General features: G+C 56.6%; 1 protein-coding gene across 5 annotated transcripts in view; it reads left to right on the forward strand.

Moving 5' to 3' along the window:
• CNTFR (ciliary neurotrophic factor receptor) overlaps positions 1-15029 on the forward strand; it is a 38151-nt gene extending 23122 nt beyond the window's left edge. For all 5 annotated transcript variants that reach the window (XM_073881442.1, XM_025852978.2, XM_073881440.1 and 2 more), the window contains 7 exons: positions 1398-1631; positions 8374-8491; positions 8665-8831; positions 10144-10307; positions 13588-13768; positions 14180-14345; positions 14436-15029. In XM_073881442.1, the coding sequence (XP_073737543.1) occupies positions 1398-1631; positions 8374-8491; positions 8665-8831; positions 10144-10307; positions 13588-13768; positions 14180-14345; position 14436 (1031 nt within the window). In that variant the 3' untranslated portion in view covers positions 14437-15029. The remainder of the gene's footprint in view (positions 1-1397; positions 1632-8373; positions 8492-8664; positions 8832-10143; positions 10308-13587; positions 13769-14179; positions 14346-14435) is intronic.
• Positions 15030-17939: the final 2910 nt, after the last annotated feature.

Here is a 17939-nt window from a genome sequence, read left to right on the forward strand (position 1 = left end):
GAGGCTCAGAGAGGGGCAAGACAGAGGCAGGCAGCGGGGGAGAAACCTGAAGACACGGAGAGAACCTGGCACAGGAAGGGTGACAGGCAGCAAACAGGGACAGATGTTCCAGCACAGAGAAAAGCAGTACTGGGGAGGGGACTGCGACGGAGGGAGGGGGGTGGCTGGTGGCATAGGGGGATCCCTACCCCCTACAGTCCTGGTGGTGTTAACAAGTCTAATTAAGAGGCCACTGGCCCAAGTTAATTGGCTCGTTAACAGGAATTGCCTCTGAAAATCCCCCAACTCAGCAGGGTGGCTCTCCAGAGGGGAGATGTAAGCAAGTGTTAACGAGGGATCCCGCAGCCCCCCCCCTCACTGCTGTCCCCCCTCCCACCTCGCACTCTTCCCCTTCCACCCTCACTCCACAGATCTGGCCAAGACCAGGGAAGCCTCTGTCCTTCCAGGCTTGGGGGCAGGATGAGGAATGAGGAGATTCGCTGATTCGCATCACCCAGCTCTGCATGCCTGCCCCTGCTCTGGAGATCTGTGTCCTCTTCACCTCCCCCACCTAGTGCTGCCTCTCGACAGGTGCTCCCTCCCACCCTTCCACTCGTCTCCTGGGTTCAGTCCATCACGCCTGGGTTGCCGAGGCCAGGGCTGGGGTTTGCTTTTGGCTCTGACAGGCCCCTCCTGGGGGCAGGAGAGGAATGGTCATAGAGCTCTCTCGGCCCCAGCACTTCCCTGCACGCCCCCCAACCCCAGCAGTTCCTGTCTCCCCAGAGTTGATAGCTGCCAGGAGTTCCCTAGGGCTCCCATCCTGGATCTCCCTTCTGCTGCTGCCCGAGCCCTGGATGGTGGAAGCGGGGCAGGTTAGGGGCAGCTTGTCAGGGGGGCCAGAGTGGGAGGGAGAGAGGCAGGCCAGGAGACAAAGATGGGGACAAGAGACAGAGAAAGGAGTCCAGAAGTAGGGCCCCTCAGCTCCAGCTTGCCTGGGTAGCAGATATCAGTGGTTGGGGCTGGGCCTGTAGGTGGCAAGAGGTTAGGGTCACGGGGTTCAAGAAAACTTTTTGAAGGACCTAGTGACTGGAGGTGAACTGGGTCTTCTGAGGTTTAACCCCTTCCAGCACTCTACACAAACTTTCTCCCACACACATACACACCGAAGATCACCCATTCACACACAAAATCCCCAGACGTGTACACACACACACACACACACACACACATTCTGAGACACTCACAGTCACAGATAAATTTTAAACTTTCCTCATCTCCTGACACTCACACCATCAGACACAGAGCCTCTTGGCCTAGACTTCTCACTCATAGGCTCTCATCTGTGCACATTCACCTGGTGGTGCTGGGCAGGGCTGTGACCTGTGACTTTTGCCCTGTGCTCTCCCTGCCCCCCACAGAATCCCCCCACGTGCAGTACGAGCGCCTAGGTTCAGATGTGACTCTGCCATGTGGGACAGCAAACGGGGATGCAGCAGTCACATGGAGGGTAAATGGGACAGACCTGGCCCCTGACCTGCTCAACGGCTCTCAGCTTGTGCTCCACGGCTTGGAACTGGGCCATAGTGGCCTCTACGCCTGCTTCCACCGTGACTCTTGGCACCTGCGCCACCAAGTCCTCCTACATGTGGGCTGTAAGTGTTGCTCCCAACCCCTCATCTGACCACCCCCCACTTCACTCAAGAGGATTGTCAGTGAGGCTTAGACCCTTGGCCCAGATCAGGTCCTCTTCCTTTCGGGGAGGGGGTGCTGCAGCACCCTGACCCTTGCTCTCTGATCCGGTCCTAGCCTTCTCTTCTGACCTCTGAGCCCAGTGTTCGCCACGGAGTCCAGACCCCTGGGCGTTTTGCGCATGTATCCCACCCCCAGCCCACCCCCAGAGGTCTGTGAGATCTGGAAATTGCGTTCCCTGTGACAAGATGGGCAGAGGAGGGCTAGCAGGGCATGATCCTTCCGGGGCCTGGTAGGGAGGAAACCTGGGGTCACAGCTCCAAGCTGGAGCGACCCCACTCCATTGTATGCTCTCACAGGGGCTGGTTCTGCAGGTAGAGGAACGGGTACTCTGGGAGGCTCCAGGCAAGAAAGAACACTTCCGGGAGTGGGGGGCACACGGAGATTGGGAGATTTGGAGGATACATTGACAAAGTCACTTCTGGCAGAGAGCTAAGTGTGACTATAGGCCTCAGAGGCTGGGAGGGTATGAAAGGGCCACTTGGGCTGGTGTAAATGGGGGAAGGGAGCTAAAGGAGGGGATGGGGCAAATCATGATCCTAGAAGCTAGGGAGTGACTTGAGCAGGGTCATCATGTTCTTAAGAGACCCTTCTCATGGTAGTGAAGAGAGACAGCTTGGATGGCAGCAATGCCAGGGCAGGAAGGAGGCTGTGGCTGGATGCAGGGGAGATGATGAGGACGAGGGACCAGGGCATGGAGTCCCTTACTGGTTGGACCTCCAGGAGTTGGCGGTGGATTGGAGGTAGAGAGGACCAGGAGCGTAGAGAGCAGGAGGGGTCAGGATGGATAGCGCTACCAATCGCTGCAGCAGAGGCAAGGCGGAAGGGTCAGTGGAGGAGAAGATGGTGTGTTCTGGGGGCACTTGGGTGGTTCAGTCAGTTCAGCGTCTGACTTTGATTTCAACTCAGGTCTTGATTTCAAGGTCCTGAGTCCAGGCCCTGTATTGGGCTCCATTGGGCGTGGAGCCTACTTAAAAAAAAAAAAAGAAAAGAAAAGAAAAAAAAGATAGTGTGTTCTGTTTGGACAGTAGTATGCAAGTCATCTTATTTTGGATTTCCCTAGAATCAGATCCCAAGATGAGAGTTTATATGCAAGTAGTTTATTTGTCAGGTGGCAGAAACACCATAAGGAAATGAGAAAATGCTAGAAAAAGGAAGTTAAGGGGACCAACAAAGACAGAGTTATCCAGTTATCTTCTGGGCGACTGCAGCTTCGCCCTGTGAGAACTCTGAGAGCCCAGGCAGAACATGTACCTGGGAGTTCTCCCGCCTGAGCGGTGAGGGAGTTCAGCTTATATACTAACTCCTGCCCGTCCTGGGTTGAAGGAGTCTACCGGGGTGGGGGCAGGGATGCTTTAATCCCCCCCGCATTTTTGGCATGATGCCTCAGCAAGCAATGCAGATTTTAGTGACCAATGAAAGCTCTTAGGCATATAACTACAGAAGAGGGCGGTAGGTATGGGCCAGGGATCTGTTAGGGCCTCACTGCCATCTGCTGTAGATATGTTGGCTTGGGGTCCTCAGGGGACAAGGGGAGCTGATGGCTGTAGCCAGTGGATCTGAGGGTCTGGGACTCAGGAGAGGCCTGGGCTGAGGATGGGATGAGAAAGGCCATGGAGGGGATGAGATGGCCCAGGGAGGGAATGCTGGGATGAGAAGAGAAGAGGGCCCAGAACTGGGCCCTGAAGACCATCACTTCATAAAGGGTTGATGGAGAGAAATGAGCCACAAAAAGGGATAAGAAGGAGCCAACAGGAAGGTAGAGGGGAAAAGGGAATGTGATTGAGAAGACAGGTTTGGAGAAGTTGGAATGAAGAGCTTATCAGTGTTGCTGAGGGTCAGCTGGGCAGGCACCCACCAACAGAATATTCTGAAAATAGTTCCATTTCTTTTCTCCTTGAGCGAAAGATTCACGTTTCTTTGGCCTCATCCCATTTGGGGGATGCACCCCACTTTCTGAGGATGGTTTCTTTATTCCCTGGGAGCTGCTGAGAGGAGGAGATGCTTGAGTGACCTGGGAGCAGGCCCTTTCCCTGTTGTCAGGAGATTGGTATGGACAACCATGGGAAATGTTAGACTGAAGGGTTGGTTGCTCATTGTCATCCACAAAACACTGACCCACCGGTGGGGTTAGAGGAGGGGTGAAAATATGTTTTTGGGGGGGGATATTCCTTTTCACACAAAAAAGCCTTCCTGTGTTTAAACTGGAAAGATGGCAATCATATCCAAGTGTCTTAGGTGCAAGCCAAGGATGGAATGACCCCTGTCGGCCAGCTTGAGAAATACAGGACCAGCTTACCTGAGTTCTCCCTGGCCCACCATGAGGTCTGTTGACGTGGAACGCTCAGCCTAGCCCCATGTCCTTACACATAGAAAAGTGCCATGGAAGAAGGATGAGACCAATTTGACACCCCTGTCTTCTCAATTTGAGTCGTCGAAGTCCTTAGAACAAGGCTGGCCATGATGGCAGGGCCTTGGTGACCCTGGGCCCTCTTCCTAATGACTTGATCTTTCAGAGGTCATTGGAGGGAAATTGGGTCTAGAAATGATGTCTGTAGTCTGTACCCACAGGACATGTCCACAGCTGCCCCGTTGTGACCAGAGCCCAGACCCTTTATAGTGCTGACCACTCCCCAGGCCCTGCCTGTCAGAGGAGAACTGGCCATGAATTGGCTGTAGCATTAGTAACAGGTACTTATCTCTCATTGCCTTATTTCCTTCTAAAGAGCTGGTCAGAGGAACAGCAGACATTAATCATGATCGTCTCAGTCACTTTATATTAGTAACAAGAGACTGGGTTTGGCAACACTCAATATCAAATTATTCTTCTAGCCAGCACTCAGAACAGGACAAAGTTACCTCTGATTTGTGAGTCATTCAAGCCAAAAATTATTTAATATTTACCTTAAACATATAAGATTTTCATGTTTTTATTTCCAAGGGAAACTGCTCATAAAAATATGCTGTTGAAAGTCCCCTTAACCAGACTGATCCCTGAACTGCTTTCTTCCAGTCCACCTTCCTGCCCTCCGCTCACAAACAGCTCAGAGGAGTCCTGTGCCCAGGGTGATGAAAGGACCGCCCACATTAGGAAACACGATCACCAGGTTACCTTTAGTAGCATCCTTTTGTTTACTAGATGCTGCTGATTCAGTGTCTTTCTAATTTTAAGCTAAAACAAATCAGAGTGATTTACTGATCTTTAAATGGACGGTTCCTTGTCCAGTTTTTACATATCTGTATTTGATTGGTCAGGACAGGAACTCCGGAACCCCTGGTTCGGGACTGCTTCCCTCTCAGCCCTGTTTGGCTGAGAAGGAAAGAGCAGCTTGTGGATGAAGATGTCTGGGGGGAAAAAAGACAGGTGGGAGGCAGGAGAGGGGCATCTGGGAAGCCAGAAGTTGGGGTGCCTTGAGAGACGTCATGAGATAAGGTTGGGACAGGCCAAGGGCTTTGATGCCAGACAGGAGGAGTATGGGTGGGGCCTGGGAAGGGCTGGAGCTGGAAGGGTCACCCTGCCCTGCCCAGCCCGATCTGGCCTGGCCAGGGGTGTGGGCAGCCTGCCCCTCCTTCTCTCTGCCGGCGGGCAGGCCTCGTGCGTGCCGGGGGCTCCAGCCCAGGCGGGCTGGCGAGATGAGAGGAAAAACATGCGGTTTGGTGGGCTGGACATGGAAAAACAAGCCAATTAGGAGGAAAACAAACAAACCCTGGGCCAGTGGGGGCACACGCACACATGTACACACATACACGGTCCCGCATGGGACCCGAGGACGTCCTGCCACAGGCTGCCACAGTCACTTGGGCATCTCAGGAGCCCCCACAAGGGGCAACTTGGGATGCCTGGGCATCCAGGAATACGTCTGTATGCCCAGAGAATGACTGACACATACCCATACGAGTTTTTGCTCACATACAGCCTCTAACATGTTCTCACGTAGTGTTCGGCTCAATCGTGTGGACACACTCGGAATTCTGGGCACTTTCCCACACCCACAGTTTGAAAAATATGTTCAGGCTTAGGCTTCATCTCCTGTATAGTGTTTCAGGTATGTAGTCGAGCCGTGCCTGTGTTTCAGATGCGCTGGCGCACTTCACATATTCTCAGAGGGTACCGCCGCCCCTCAGCCACACCCGTGCAGGCAGTCTTGAAATCACACAGCTTGCCCAGAGTCACACACAAATGCAGTGTGCAGTCACACACAGCCAACTGCATGGTTACACAACTGCCCACGGTTTCAGTCACACACATGAAGCCTCTCAGAGTTCACAACGACAGCCTCACAATTGCCATGTCTTAAAAACTGCTTCTTCCCCATCTTGCAGCATGCTCACAACAGGCCTGATCGCACACTGTCCCACAACCTCACACTTGGTCTCTCACGGCACCCCCACCTCCGCCCACCCGGCCCCTCAGCTGGGCTCCAGCTGCAGCAAGTCACTCCTTTTCTTCCTTTCTTTGTTTTTCTTTCCTCCTTTTCCCTCTGAAAAACCTGGTCCCTGTCAGGAAACCCAAGCCCTTCCCTACTCAGGGCCCAAGGCCAGGCAGGAGTAGCCAGATGACAGACAAAGCCCTGCCTGGCCCCCCGGTCCCCCATGACCTGCCCAGTCAGAGAGAGGAACTGGTTTGAGGGGGAGGCTGGTCTCAGGGGGGAGGCTGGTCGGGGGAATGGAGGGGACTGGTCAGTGGGGAGGCTGGCTGGTGGAGGGGGCCTGTGAGTGCCATGGCCCGCTCTGCCCTCCAAAGAGTCCCAGGCAGCAAGGAGCTGACTCTGCAGACTTCAGTACCCACCCCACCCCCAGCACCCTTCTCCTTTGAAGCTGGGGTTAAGGGAGGGGTGGTGGCAGGAGGAGGGAGTGGAGGCTTCTCAGCCGACCTCGGAATGTCCTTTTCTCCTGGGGTGGCTGCCAACTCTGGCCTGGCCTACAGGCCCCCACAAGGCACTTCCTGTGTCCTTGGCCATCCCCCACCCCACCCCCATGCCTCTGTGTCCCTGGGCAGATAGGGAAGGGATATGAGAGGCACACAGGATGAACATGGAACAGACACAAGATGGACACAGGGCCAGGAAGGCTCCCCAGGGGAGGCATACGGCAGTGGATAGAATGCAGGTTGCCCCTTGTGGGGGCTCAGCTGGGCTCTGGGCTCTCCCCTGCAGGCCTGGGGCATAGAGCCACCTTTGCCCACAGCGTAGCCCACTCTAGCTGCTACATACACCCAAGCTTCCCAGATGCCTCTCTGACCCTCTCATCTCTCCTGCTGCAAAGCCAGATTGGGCCCTGGGGGTTCGGCCCTGATACACATATACTTCCCACACACTGGACATGTACATGCAATCAGAGTCAGTCACAACCACGTGTACACTGTGGATGAAAGCCCACAGTTCCCCATGTGTCACCATGGCCACTCGACAAGCATAGACATGTATTCCCCCTTTCACAGTCCCTGGCTTATTGAACTGCCCCCCTCCCATTTCCTGTCCACCTGTCAGGCAGGGGGTGGGGCGGAGGTGGGGGGGGACACAGGAGGGAGGTGTCAATGTCCCTGGAGCCACTGACGGACATTCCTTGCCTGGGTCAGATCACAGAAGCTGCCTCCTTCCAGGAGCCTGAGCCGACTGTCCTCATGCCTTACCCAATGCCTGAGGGTGGGACAGCTGGGCTAAGTGCTCACAGCAGCAAGAAGTGTGGTTAGATAGCAGAAAGGACTTCCCAAGTGTGTAATGTGGTCATGTACGTGGTATATCCCCATCCTGGGGTTTTGTCCCAGCTCTGGCTTGCTGCGTGACCCCAGCAAGGGGTCTCTGTCCCTCTCTGGGACTCCGCATTCTAAATTGCAGGCTGCTGCTAACCAAGTAAAGGGGCTTCTTAAAGAGTCTGTGACGGAGGAGCTGGGGGCTAGGGCTTGGGTGAGGTATACAGCAAGGGAATAGTAGCTTCCTCGCAACAGGCATATGCACACACATGCAGTCATACACGGACATACATTCTGAGCCATGCCCTAGCTACTCCTGTATATGTACCTGCATTCTGTCATGGGTCGTTCATGTCGCAGAGACTCGTGTGGCACGTACACCCGTGCGCGCGGACGCCTACGCGGATACACACGTGCGCACTGTGCTGTTGTTCCCGTGGACCAGCAGGCTTGTCGTCGTGTCTCTCAGTCGCTGCTTGGGGGAGCCTGGGGTGACTCTGCTCCAGGGAGTGCACTCTGATTATTCCAGCAACCAGACCCGGTCGAGACACCCCCTGCCCCGCCCCCACACCCTCTGTTGCACGGTTTTTCTCTGTGAATGGACACAACGTGTCAGGAGATGTGGGGCTGGGGCCGACCCCCAGACATCACCTCCATCCTGTGATTGACGAGCTGAGGCCCGCAGCGCCCTGTTCCCCCCAGTTCCTGCCTCCCCTGAGCAGGTGGGGGGGGCTCCCTCTTCACAGAGCCCTTGTTTTTCTTTAATTAAACATCTGGCTCTCTGCGGCCTGGGAAGCCTCAGAGCCTTGCTGACAGCCACCCCTCCCCAACCTCTGGCATCGCTGATGGGTTGAAGGGGGAGAGCTGGGGTCCTGGGGCCCACCTGTCCCCACACTAGTGCAGGGGACCAGGGGCTCCAAGAATACCCTGACCGTGCTGTCCTCACCCCCCAGTGCCGCCGCGGGAGCCCGTGCTCAGCTGCCGCTCCAACACTTACCCCAAGGGCTTCTACTGCAGCTGGCATCTGCCCGCCCCCACCTACATCCCCAACACCTTCAATGTGACCGTGCTGTGAGTAGACTTGCCTGTGACCCGGTTCCAGCCCTGACCTCTGACCTCTCCTCCAGCCACCCACTGTGCCCTCATCCAGACCCTAGCCCAGCCTTGGGCTTGACCTTCCCCCAACCTCTGCCCCATCTGACCCTTGATGTTGGTAACAGTGCCTGGGCCTCACCCTTCCCCAGGCACGGCTCCAAAATTATGGTCTGTGAGAAGGACCCAGCCCTCAAGAACCGCTGCCACATCCGCTACATGCACCTGTTCTCCACCATCAAGTACAAAGTCTCGATAAGTGTCAGCAATGCCCTGGGCCACAACGCCACAGCTATCACCTTCGACGAGTTCACCATTGGTGCGTGGGGCGGGGGTGGTCCCTGCAGCATACTCCAGTGGGAGTGTGTCGGTGGATGTGTGCCAGAGGTGTATATGAGCATTGGTGGGGATATTCACGTGTGTGCCTAGGTACATGGGGCATGTGTATACATGTGTACATGTATTCATGGCATGTATATACCTGTGAACATTTGAGTGAATGTCCTTTACCTGCAGGGGCCAAGAGACCTTTCCAGCAGCTCTTCCCCATCGTCTCTCTGGCTCCCAGAGTATACAGGAGGGGGAGGGGGGCAGGCTGGGCCAGACCCTTGTGCAGCTGCAGCCTCCACCACCCCCCCCACGCTAATGGCTTCCTTACGGCTTGTGATGAATGAGGTGTCAGAACAGGAGACAGGACTGGGACAGATACCGCCCTCACCCCCACCCCCACCCCAACCAGACCCTCTGCCTGCCCCTGCCCCATCCCAGCAGAGCCCTTGCCTGCCCCTGCCCCATCCCAGCTAGACCCCTTGCCTGCTTTTACTCCATCCCAGCCAGAAGCCAGACCCCTTGCCTTCCCCCACCCCATCCCAGCCAGACCCCTTGTCTGTTCTTACCCCATCCCAGCCAGACCCCTTGCCTGTTCTTACCCTATCCCAGCCAGACCCCTTGCCTGCTCTTACCCCATCCCAGCCAGACCCCTTGCCTGCTCTTACCCCATCCAAGCCAGACCCTCTGCTTGCCCTCCATACCATGGCTGAGACCCCCAGACTGTTTCTGCATGAGCTGGGCCCTTAGACTCCCATCACGTCCTCAGCCTACCTCCAACCCAGAACTGCCACACCTGTGGACTGTCTTTTAACCTTGACCCACAGAGCAGCCTCAAACCCAGACTCTTCCAGGGGAGAGTATATCTCAGTTTGGAACTGGAAGAGTTGAGGTGAAAAGCCAAGCTTGAGGGGAGTATATGATGCTGGTGCAGGAGGGGGTGATCCCGGTGACAGTGGAGGTAATGCTGGTAATGGTGGAGCCATCATACAGACTTGGTAATTGGGATGCTGGTCATTATGAGCATGGGGTTGGGATGATGGGATGAAATTTGGAATATCGCTATCATGAGCTGGTGACAGTGACTGTAGTGACAGTCCTTGGTGGTGACGGGGATGTGAGAGGTGGAAATGAGACGGTTGTTAATGGTAGTTGCCAGAATTGACAACAGAGAAGAGGGGTGGCCACCGTGACAACTAGGACAATGGTTGGTGATATGAGATGGTGGACATGGTGACTGGGGTTGACACAGTGGGGTCGTTCCCAGAGATTAGTGAGGTAATGAAGCTGTGTCTCCTTAACAGTGAAGCCTGACCCTCCAGAAAATGTGGTAGCCCGACCAGTACCCAGCAACCCTCGCCGGCTAGAGGTGACTTGGCAGACCCCTTCGACCTGGCCCGACCCTGAGTCCTTTCCTCTCAAGTTCTTTCTGCGCTACCGACCCCTCATCCTGGACCAGTGGCAGCATGTGAGTGCCCTGCCCTGCCCAGATCCCAAGTGCCCGAATCAGAGCCTCGTGGCGTGGGAGGTATCCATAACACCCATATCAGCTGGTCACTGTTCCAGTGTGAAGCCTGGGGGCAGTCAGAGAGGCTTTCTTTCCTCAGGGAGAGGGGATCAGATGGGCTTGGAAGGATGGATGGGGCTGAGGAAGGTATCCTGATCGGAGGCCCTAAAGGGTTCCCAGTGGCCTCCATTAGTGTGATGGGAACACATCTGTTTTTGTTGCCCGGGGTAATGGGGAGAAATGCTGGAAGGGAGATGGCAGGCAGGGCAGGTAGGATTTCCCTTTCCTTCACTCTGGCTCTTAGCCCTGACCCGGCATCTCCCTCTTAGACCCTGGCCCAGGCTGCGGGCCTGTGCTGGCCCCAAGGGGCAGGACATCCTGGTCCTCAAGGACTTATAGTCTCAAGGGCTCAAGGGGTCAGAATCAGGCAGTGGTGGCAGACTTGTTCCAGGGTATGAGTTCAGGCCACGATGAGTGTCAGGGCTCCAAAGTCAGCTGTAGCTTAGGGGTCCGCCCAAGGTTACAGGTCGGAAGGTAGCCTAGGCGGGGAACGAAGCAGTGGATAAGGGCTGTATGGGGCAAGGGTGTGGTCTGGGATATTGATCAAGCTACAGTTGCTCTGAGGAGCAGCCAGGCATTTGGGGCTGACTTAATGTTCTCTCTCCTTTGACAGCCCTGGGCCCATAGGGTTGTAGGCACTCTTTCTGGCCCATGAGGTCTGTGGGCTAGGACTGGGGCTGCGAGGGTGCTCCACAGGCTAACCCAGACTGGTACCCAGGGGTCAACCCACCCACTAGGCTCCAGCCCCATCTCCTCATGCCCCCCTTCCAGCTAGCCTTTAAAGTGCGTAATTTGATTCCAGGGTGCCTGTCCGGGTTGTAGGCCTGGCCCCCACAAAGGCTGCTCACATGTTCTCTGACAGAGTCCGGAGTCCCTCCTGCCTGGCCAGCTGCCCGTGCCTAATGCGTTGCTAATAACCAGGGTCTAGTTTCACAAGCCCCCCCCCCCATGCTAACGAGCTACAGGCAGCACCGCGTACCGCGGCGCACACGCCTCACGGCGGGCCTGGCATAGCGCCCACCACACACACGGGGGCATGCACACATACACGTGGTCCCCAGCAGGAACCATGCTGCACACATGCATGTGGCTAACATGCCAAGACCATGTACTGCAGAACTGACCCGCACGCTGACGTGGGTAGAGCAAAATACGAGGACTCTGTGCTAAGAACATGTATGACCTGTGGCACATGCTTGCCCTGTTCCATATCTCATTGACATTGGAGTTGGCTCAATTTATGGCTCTTTTGAACTTGAATTTTGCTCTGAATAGAATCTACTCTCCCTAATTCTTTATGTTGGAGAGAAGCAGGTGTATGATCGGGAGGTGGTACAGAGGGGAGAGCAGAGAAAAACATCACTTGGATTTTCAGGGGGGAAATGAAAGCTACAGGCCAGGATTGACAAGAATGGGCACCATGAGGTCTGGCAGGGGCTATCTCAGCATGGACAAGGTGAAGCAAGTACTGGGACCCAGCATGGGTTCCCTGCATCTTCTGCTCAGGCCCTAACTCAGCAGGGAGGCTGGAGGGCGTGTCTGACATGTGCTGCGGCCTACTGGATGGAGGACTCTGAGGCTAGGCAGATGCCAGCTACTAGAGAATTCCTGCCAACTGGGGAGCCATTCTCTTAAGGGTGTGGATTAAGGGATCAGTGACAACCTAGAAAGAAGGGCCCAAGCCTAGATGTGGCTGCCAGGAAAGCATTGGGCTCCTGGGCCACCTTTCTGGAGGGGTATGGTGCCCACCATAAGCCCACCAATGAGGTGGTAATTTGATCTCTCCATAGCTCTCTCCCTCTCTACTCAGCCAGAGGGGGTCTTTGGAGGGCAAAAGGGTATAGGGGACCAGAGGAGGAGCTAGGCCCCAGCTCCAGGGGAGGAGAGTCTGTGGGGTCCACCGATCTTCCAGGGCTGGGAGTAGGACTGACTGAGCCCAGGTCTGGGCCCTAAATGACTTTCACCCTGACCCTGACCTTTACCAGTGTCTCCACCTCAGGGCCACAGATAGTGGTGGGAGCGGGGGAGGTTATTGGAGGGGCTTCCTGCTCTACTTAGACCCATCTTCACACACATGAATACACATACACATGCGTGCATGTACTCACAGCCTGTCGGGTAGGTAGCGCAGACCCGGTTTTCCGGGAAGGAAGATTGGAACAGGGACCAAAAAAGCCCTGAAGCCAGACGTGGCCCAGAGCAGCCCCCTCCTCCGCCCTTGCCGGCTGCCCCTGTTTACGAGGAGGCTTAATGAGGCAGCGGGTGCCGCTGAGATGAACCAGAGCCCAGCCTGGGACTGGGAGGGGCGCTGGACAGGCAGGCCAGCCTGAAGGGTGGGGGAGACCAGCAGAATAGGGCTGGCCTGGGCAGGGGTGGGGTGGCGATGCCTCCAGGAGGAAATGGAGCAGCTGTCCTGCTGTCCTGCTGCTTGGGAGCTGCCCCCACCCCCAGCCCCTTCTGCCTCAGGCAGGGTGATAACCATACTGAGGCCTTCCTGAGTGGGAGGCTCAGTGGGGGCTAGGCTGGTGGGTGCACTGGGCATCTGGGAAGCCAGGCTCTGATGATGACAGAGCTGGCTGAAGTGTGTTTGGTGCTTACCATGTGCCCGAGTCCTCATTATACTCCTGTGAGATCATTAATGCCATTTTCCAGATCAGGACAGCAAGGCATATGGAGGTTAAGGAACTTGGTCACCCGGCTGAGAGGGGATGGAGCTAAAACCTGGATTGAGGCAGCCTAGCTCCACGTCTGTGTTTATAACCTTCCTTCTAAGCACATCACCATCTCTTCTCTTACCCTGTTACTCTTGTCACCTCCAGGGAGGGACTGAGATCAGGGCTTAGGCTGGGTACTGTGAGGGAGCTGGGATGACAGCAGAGTGAGACACTGAGCACAGTCCTCCTTCTGCTCCCCTGGGGGTGCTTCCGGTCTCCGTAAAGATTTTCTTACTCTCCTTCAGGATCCTCTTCCCTCCCTCGGGGTCTCCTCCCCGAGATGTCTTTACCCTCTTTCAGGAATATTCTCAATATCCTCTCTCTCTCCCCCCAGGAAGCTCTCTTTTCCTCCGTGGGGGGGGGAGGGTCTTCACTCTTCTCTCCCCGGCAGTGTTCTCAGTTCCTCTGGGGGTGCCTCACTCTCCTGACCCCCGGGGCCCCACCCCTATCCCGCGGTCTGGCTGCAGGTAGAGCTGTCAGACGGCACAGCGCACACCATCACAGACGCCTATGCCGGGAAGGAGTACATCATCCAGGTGGCGGCCAAGGACAATGAGATTGGGACGTGGAGTGACTGGAGCGTGGCCGCTCATGCCACACCCTGGACTGAGGAGCCACGACACCTCACCACTGAGGCCCAGGCCCCGGGTGAGCCCCCCCCCGACCCCCTGTTCTCTCAGTGGGCCTGCGCTGTTGCCTGGCTCTATCTTGCGCCTTCCCACCCCTCCCAGGACTCAGAGCCTTAGAGCCTCTGCCGCAGGCACTCTGTGGCCGCCACACTCCTGTCTGTCTGTCCTGACCAAGCTGTGCCTCATCCTTGCTGTCTGGACATTCTTGGTAGGGGCCGTGGGGTGGAGGGGTCATCCGTGAGCCATGGGGAAGCAGGATCTGCCTGATGGGGGAGGCAGGACATGTCTGAGAGAGGAAGCAGGGGCTCTCTGATGGGGGAGGCAGTACCGGTCTAACACAGGGAGCAGGAACAGTGTGCCTCATGAACCCCCCAGATCTGGGTTGACTGCAGCCCTGGCCCTGCCCTGAGTTCCCCCCCATGTTCCCCAGAGACCACGACCAGCACCACCAGTTCACTGGCACCTCCACCCACCACGAAGATTTGTGACCCTGGGGAACTGGGCAGCGGCGGAGGACCCTCAGCCCCCTTCTTGATCAGTGTCCCCATAACTCTGGCCCTGGCTGCTGCCGCCACTGCCAACAGTCTCCTGATCTGGTAAGTCAAGTGAGGTGGGGTGACAGAGGGGAGCCCGAGGGGACCCCCACCCACCGTCATCCCTCACAGCCCCCTGCCCTGTTTCCCCAGAGCCCGGCACCCCGTGAGGACATGCCAGCGCACCTGCAGAGGACCAGGAGGCCGGAGCTGAGCCCGCAGACCCCAGTTTCTATTTTGCACACGGGCGGGAGGACCTTCTGCATTCTCTTCAAACATAATTTGTAGAGACCCCGGCAGGCCCGGGCCTGCCGCCCCCTAGCCCTGCCACACCATGCTGGCTCTCCTCCCGCCCTCAGAAGAGGAGGACCCTGCAGCTAACCCACCCACCAAAGACCCCCCACCCCCACCCTGGCCCCTCGGGCTGGACCCTCCAATGCCAGCCACTCCCAGGAGCCCTTGGGGGGGGTCTGAGGGGAGCCCCTCACATCCATAATTTCTCCTGCCCCAGCCTCCTGTCTGTCCCAGGGTCTCTGTTGCCACCATCAGATTATAAGCTCCTGACGCTGGGGGGGCCCAGCCATCCCCCTCCCCCCAGCGCCCACACTTTTCACTCCCCCACCTGTCCCTGTTTTGTACGACCCTCCCCTTTCCCTGCTCCCACCCCACGGTATTTAATGCCCTGTCAGTCCCTTCTAGTCTGACTCAATGGTAACTTGCTGTATTTGAATTTTTTATAGATGTATATACAGGGGTGGGAGGGTGGGGGGTTCTCATTAAACGTCACCATTTCATGAGTCCTTGGAACAGACTCACTTTGGGAGGGTACCCTTCTTCCAAGGATCCCTCCCCTTCTAGCCGTGGAGGGGGGAAGAAATTCTAGTTGGAGAGAGACAACTCTCTCCATATAGATGGGGAGACGCAGTATAGCTCTCAGGCAGATGTGTCTGGGGGTGGGGCTTTCTGCTTCTTTGGAGGAGAAGGCCCCCTGGAGGCCAGGGGCAGAGTTGTGGGGAATGAGGGGTCCCAGTGAGGCAGGTCCCACACGGGGATGTCCAGTCAGTCCTGGAGGCTGCTGAATCCTGACAGGGGAAAGGCCTGTCAAGAGTCATCTCCAGAACTGCCTTCCAGGAAAGCCTAGGCTTTAGCCATAGGGGCAGAGATGCAAGAAGGTGAGGAGGCCAGACTTCATCTTTGGGGTACGGGGGGTGGTCATCCCCGTCATGCAGTTCAGACACAGTTCAGTGGCTCTAGGAGGTCAGGCCTGGGGCTCAGCTAGGCTATAAGGCTCAGAGGGCAGAGTGTACTGGGCCTGGGCAGGGCGGGAGGCTGCCTGAAGGAGGCCACTTGGGTACGTGACTAGGAACTGGGCCTGTGTTTCAGGACTGGAAATGTGAAACAAGATTTACCCCCAGGGTTAGATTACAGTTGAGACTCAGTGTGAGCCGGAGAAGAGCAGGCTTTGGTGTTCCAGAGTACCCAGTTTTTGGTCTAGTTCTGTACCCTGCCCACACCCTTCCAGTCCTCAAACTGGGATTCCAAGGTCCCTTTGGTTTCTCCTCAGAGGAGGCACGCCTGCTCAGGTCCAGCCCCCTTGTAGAAGCCACTGCACCTTCTACCACAGTGGGGGGGGCCACTGCAGCTCCTTAGCTGAGGATGCCTAGGTCTGGGGCCACTGGCCTTGGGGGTGGGAGCAAAGGATTATACCAGAACCCCAACCTGGGGAGCCAGGCTTGGCCTTGCTCTGAGTGGCTGGGATGAGAGAGAGATGAAGTCAGAGGCACGAATACACTGACTTGCGCGAACACTCCCCACAGCAGGTGCTGAGTGCCACACCTGGCACTAAGCCACTCATCCTGTGATCACACACACACACACACACACACACACACACACACCCCAATTCAAACCCTTTTCTTCAGACCAGGGTCAGAAAATGGACATTCCTTGCTGGTCTCACCAGGCCTGCCTGGGATTGTGCCCCTGGGAGGAGGGATCCACGTTGCCTCAAGCACTGATGAGTTAGGCCTGGACAGGGCTTGGGGCTGGGTGAGGGGCTCAGATGGAAGGTGGCTGGCTCTCTTCCAGGCCAGGCACTACAGGAGGAGAGGGGGTGTTCCAGGTGGGAGATCTCATGGAAAACAAAAGGGCTGATGTCAGGGTAGAGGGGCTTTTCAAGCTGAGTAGCCCCAGCTAGGGGAATGCATGACTCCTCATTCCAGGAAGAGGCTCCCATGATTGGACATACAGAGAAGTGGCTGTGGACCTCCCTCTGGACCCTGGACCCCTGATTTGCCTGTTTGGTTTCTGTGAGATGTGGCTTGAGCCTGAACCTGTATTCCAGGTTCAGCAGGAGTGGACAGAGCAGGCAGCACCAACTCTTTCCAAGGACATTGTATTCCTGGGGTGGGTCTGAGCCTCCCGCTTCCCTGTCTCTGTGGTAGTGGGGCTAAAGCTCAGAGGTCTCCAGCCTGTGCTGCTTTCCTGCCTTGAGAACCTTGGTCAGCCCTGACCCACCCACCGCCCACCCAGGGCTTGGGCATCAGCAATCTGGCCTCCATTAGCAACATGGGAAAGCAATTATGTGGGGTCTGGGGAGGAGAAAGAGGGGAGGGGGCCTGCTGGTGCCTCAGAGGCCAGCGGAGAGGCCTGCGGCATCTCCCTGCCCCCAACCTCAAGAGAGAGAGACCCAGCCCTGTCCTAAGTGCCAAGGTGGCTGGAGGGCCAGTGTCATTGCCTCTGACGGGCCTGGGCCTGGGGGTGGTCATTCCTCTTTGGGCGTCTTGGCCCTCAACCTCACAGAGGCTGCTCGCTTTGGAGGGTCTTAGAGTGCTGTCCGCTGCTGCCTCCAAGTATTGTCCTTCCGCGTCATTATTTCCCGTGGTGGTTCTGGGGAGCTGGGGTAAGTATAGACATCAATTCTTAAAGCTAAATCAGATCCCAGAAAATGGAAACTGCTGAGGGGGGCTGCCAGGGGAGGCTGGGATCCCAGGCCCAATGTGTATGGTGGCTCACTAGTTCTCGTTGCTCCCCCAAGGGGCACTGGAGATGGGGGCCTTCTTATACGCCCCATTCCTATAAGGCTGACTTGTCTCTGCCCCCATCCTCTTCTCACTGAACCCATTTCCATCAGTCTCTGTCCCATTCCTATCCCTGAACTTGTCTTTGTCCTGGTTCCTATCCTGTGTTTCTCTCTGTCTCTATCCTGTCTCCTTTCCCGCGTACGTCTCTATCTCCTGTCTCTGTCTCCATCCCTGTTTGTCTCTCTCTGTCTCCTCCCTCAGTCTTCCCTCTTCTGTCCTCCTCCCTGTCTCTGTGTGTCTACCCCCATCTCAGTCTCCTCGTGTCTCTCCGGCTCTTCATGGATCCCCACCCCATCTGTGTCTCTGTTCCTCTTTCCTGACTCTGTCAGCGCTTCGCTCTCTTTGCCTCCCTCTTTGTGTTCTTGCCCTGGTCCAGACCCCAGCCTGTGGCCACAGCGCTGCTTTGGCCTGAGCTAGGGACTGTCCTGGCTTCTGCTGCCCCCTCTCGGCCACCTGCCTGCCCTTCACTCCTGCTCCGGGGCAGGCGGCTGGTAGCTGACACACCCCACATCTTCCAGCAGCCAGCCAGGAGAGAGGAAGGTGGTCGGGAGACAGGAGGCAGGAATCCGGGGGC

This window comes from Callorhinus ursinus, unplaced genomic scaffold (genome assembly GCF_003265705.2).
Source record: "Callorhinus ursinus isolate GAN/ISIS: 27379988/994484 unplaced genomic scaffold, GSC_fseal_2.0 scaffold42, whole genome shotgun sequence".
Lineage (NCBI taxonomy): Eukaryota > Metazoa > Chordata > Mammalia > Carnivora > Otariidae > Callorhinus > Callorhinus ursinus.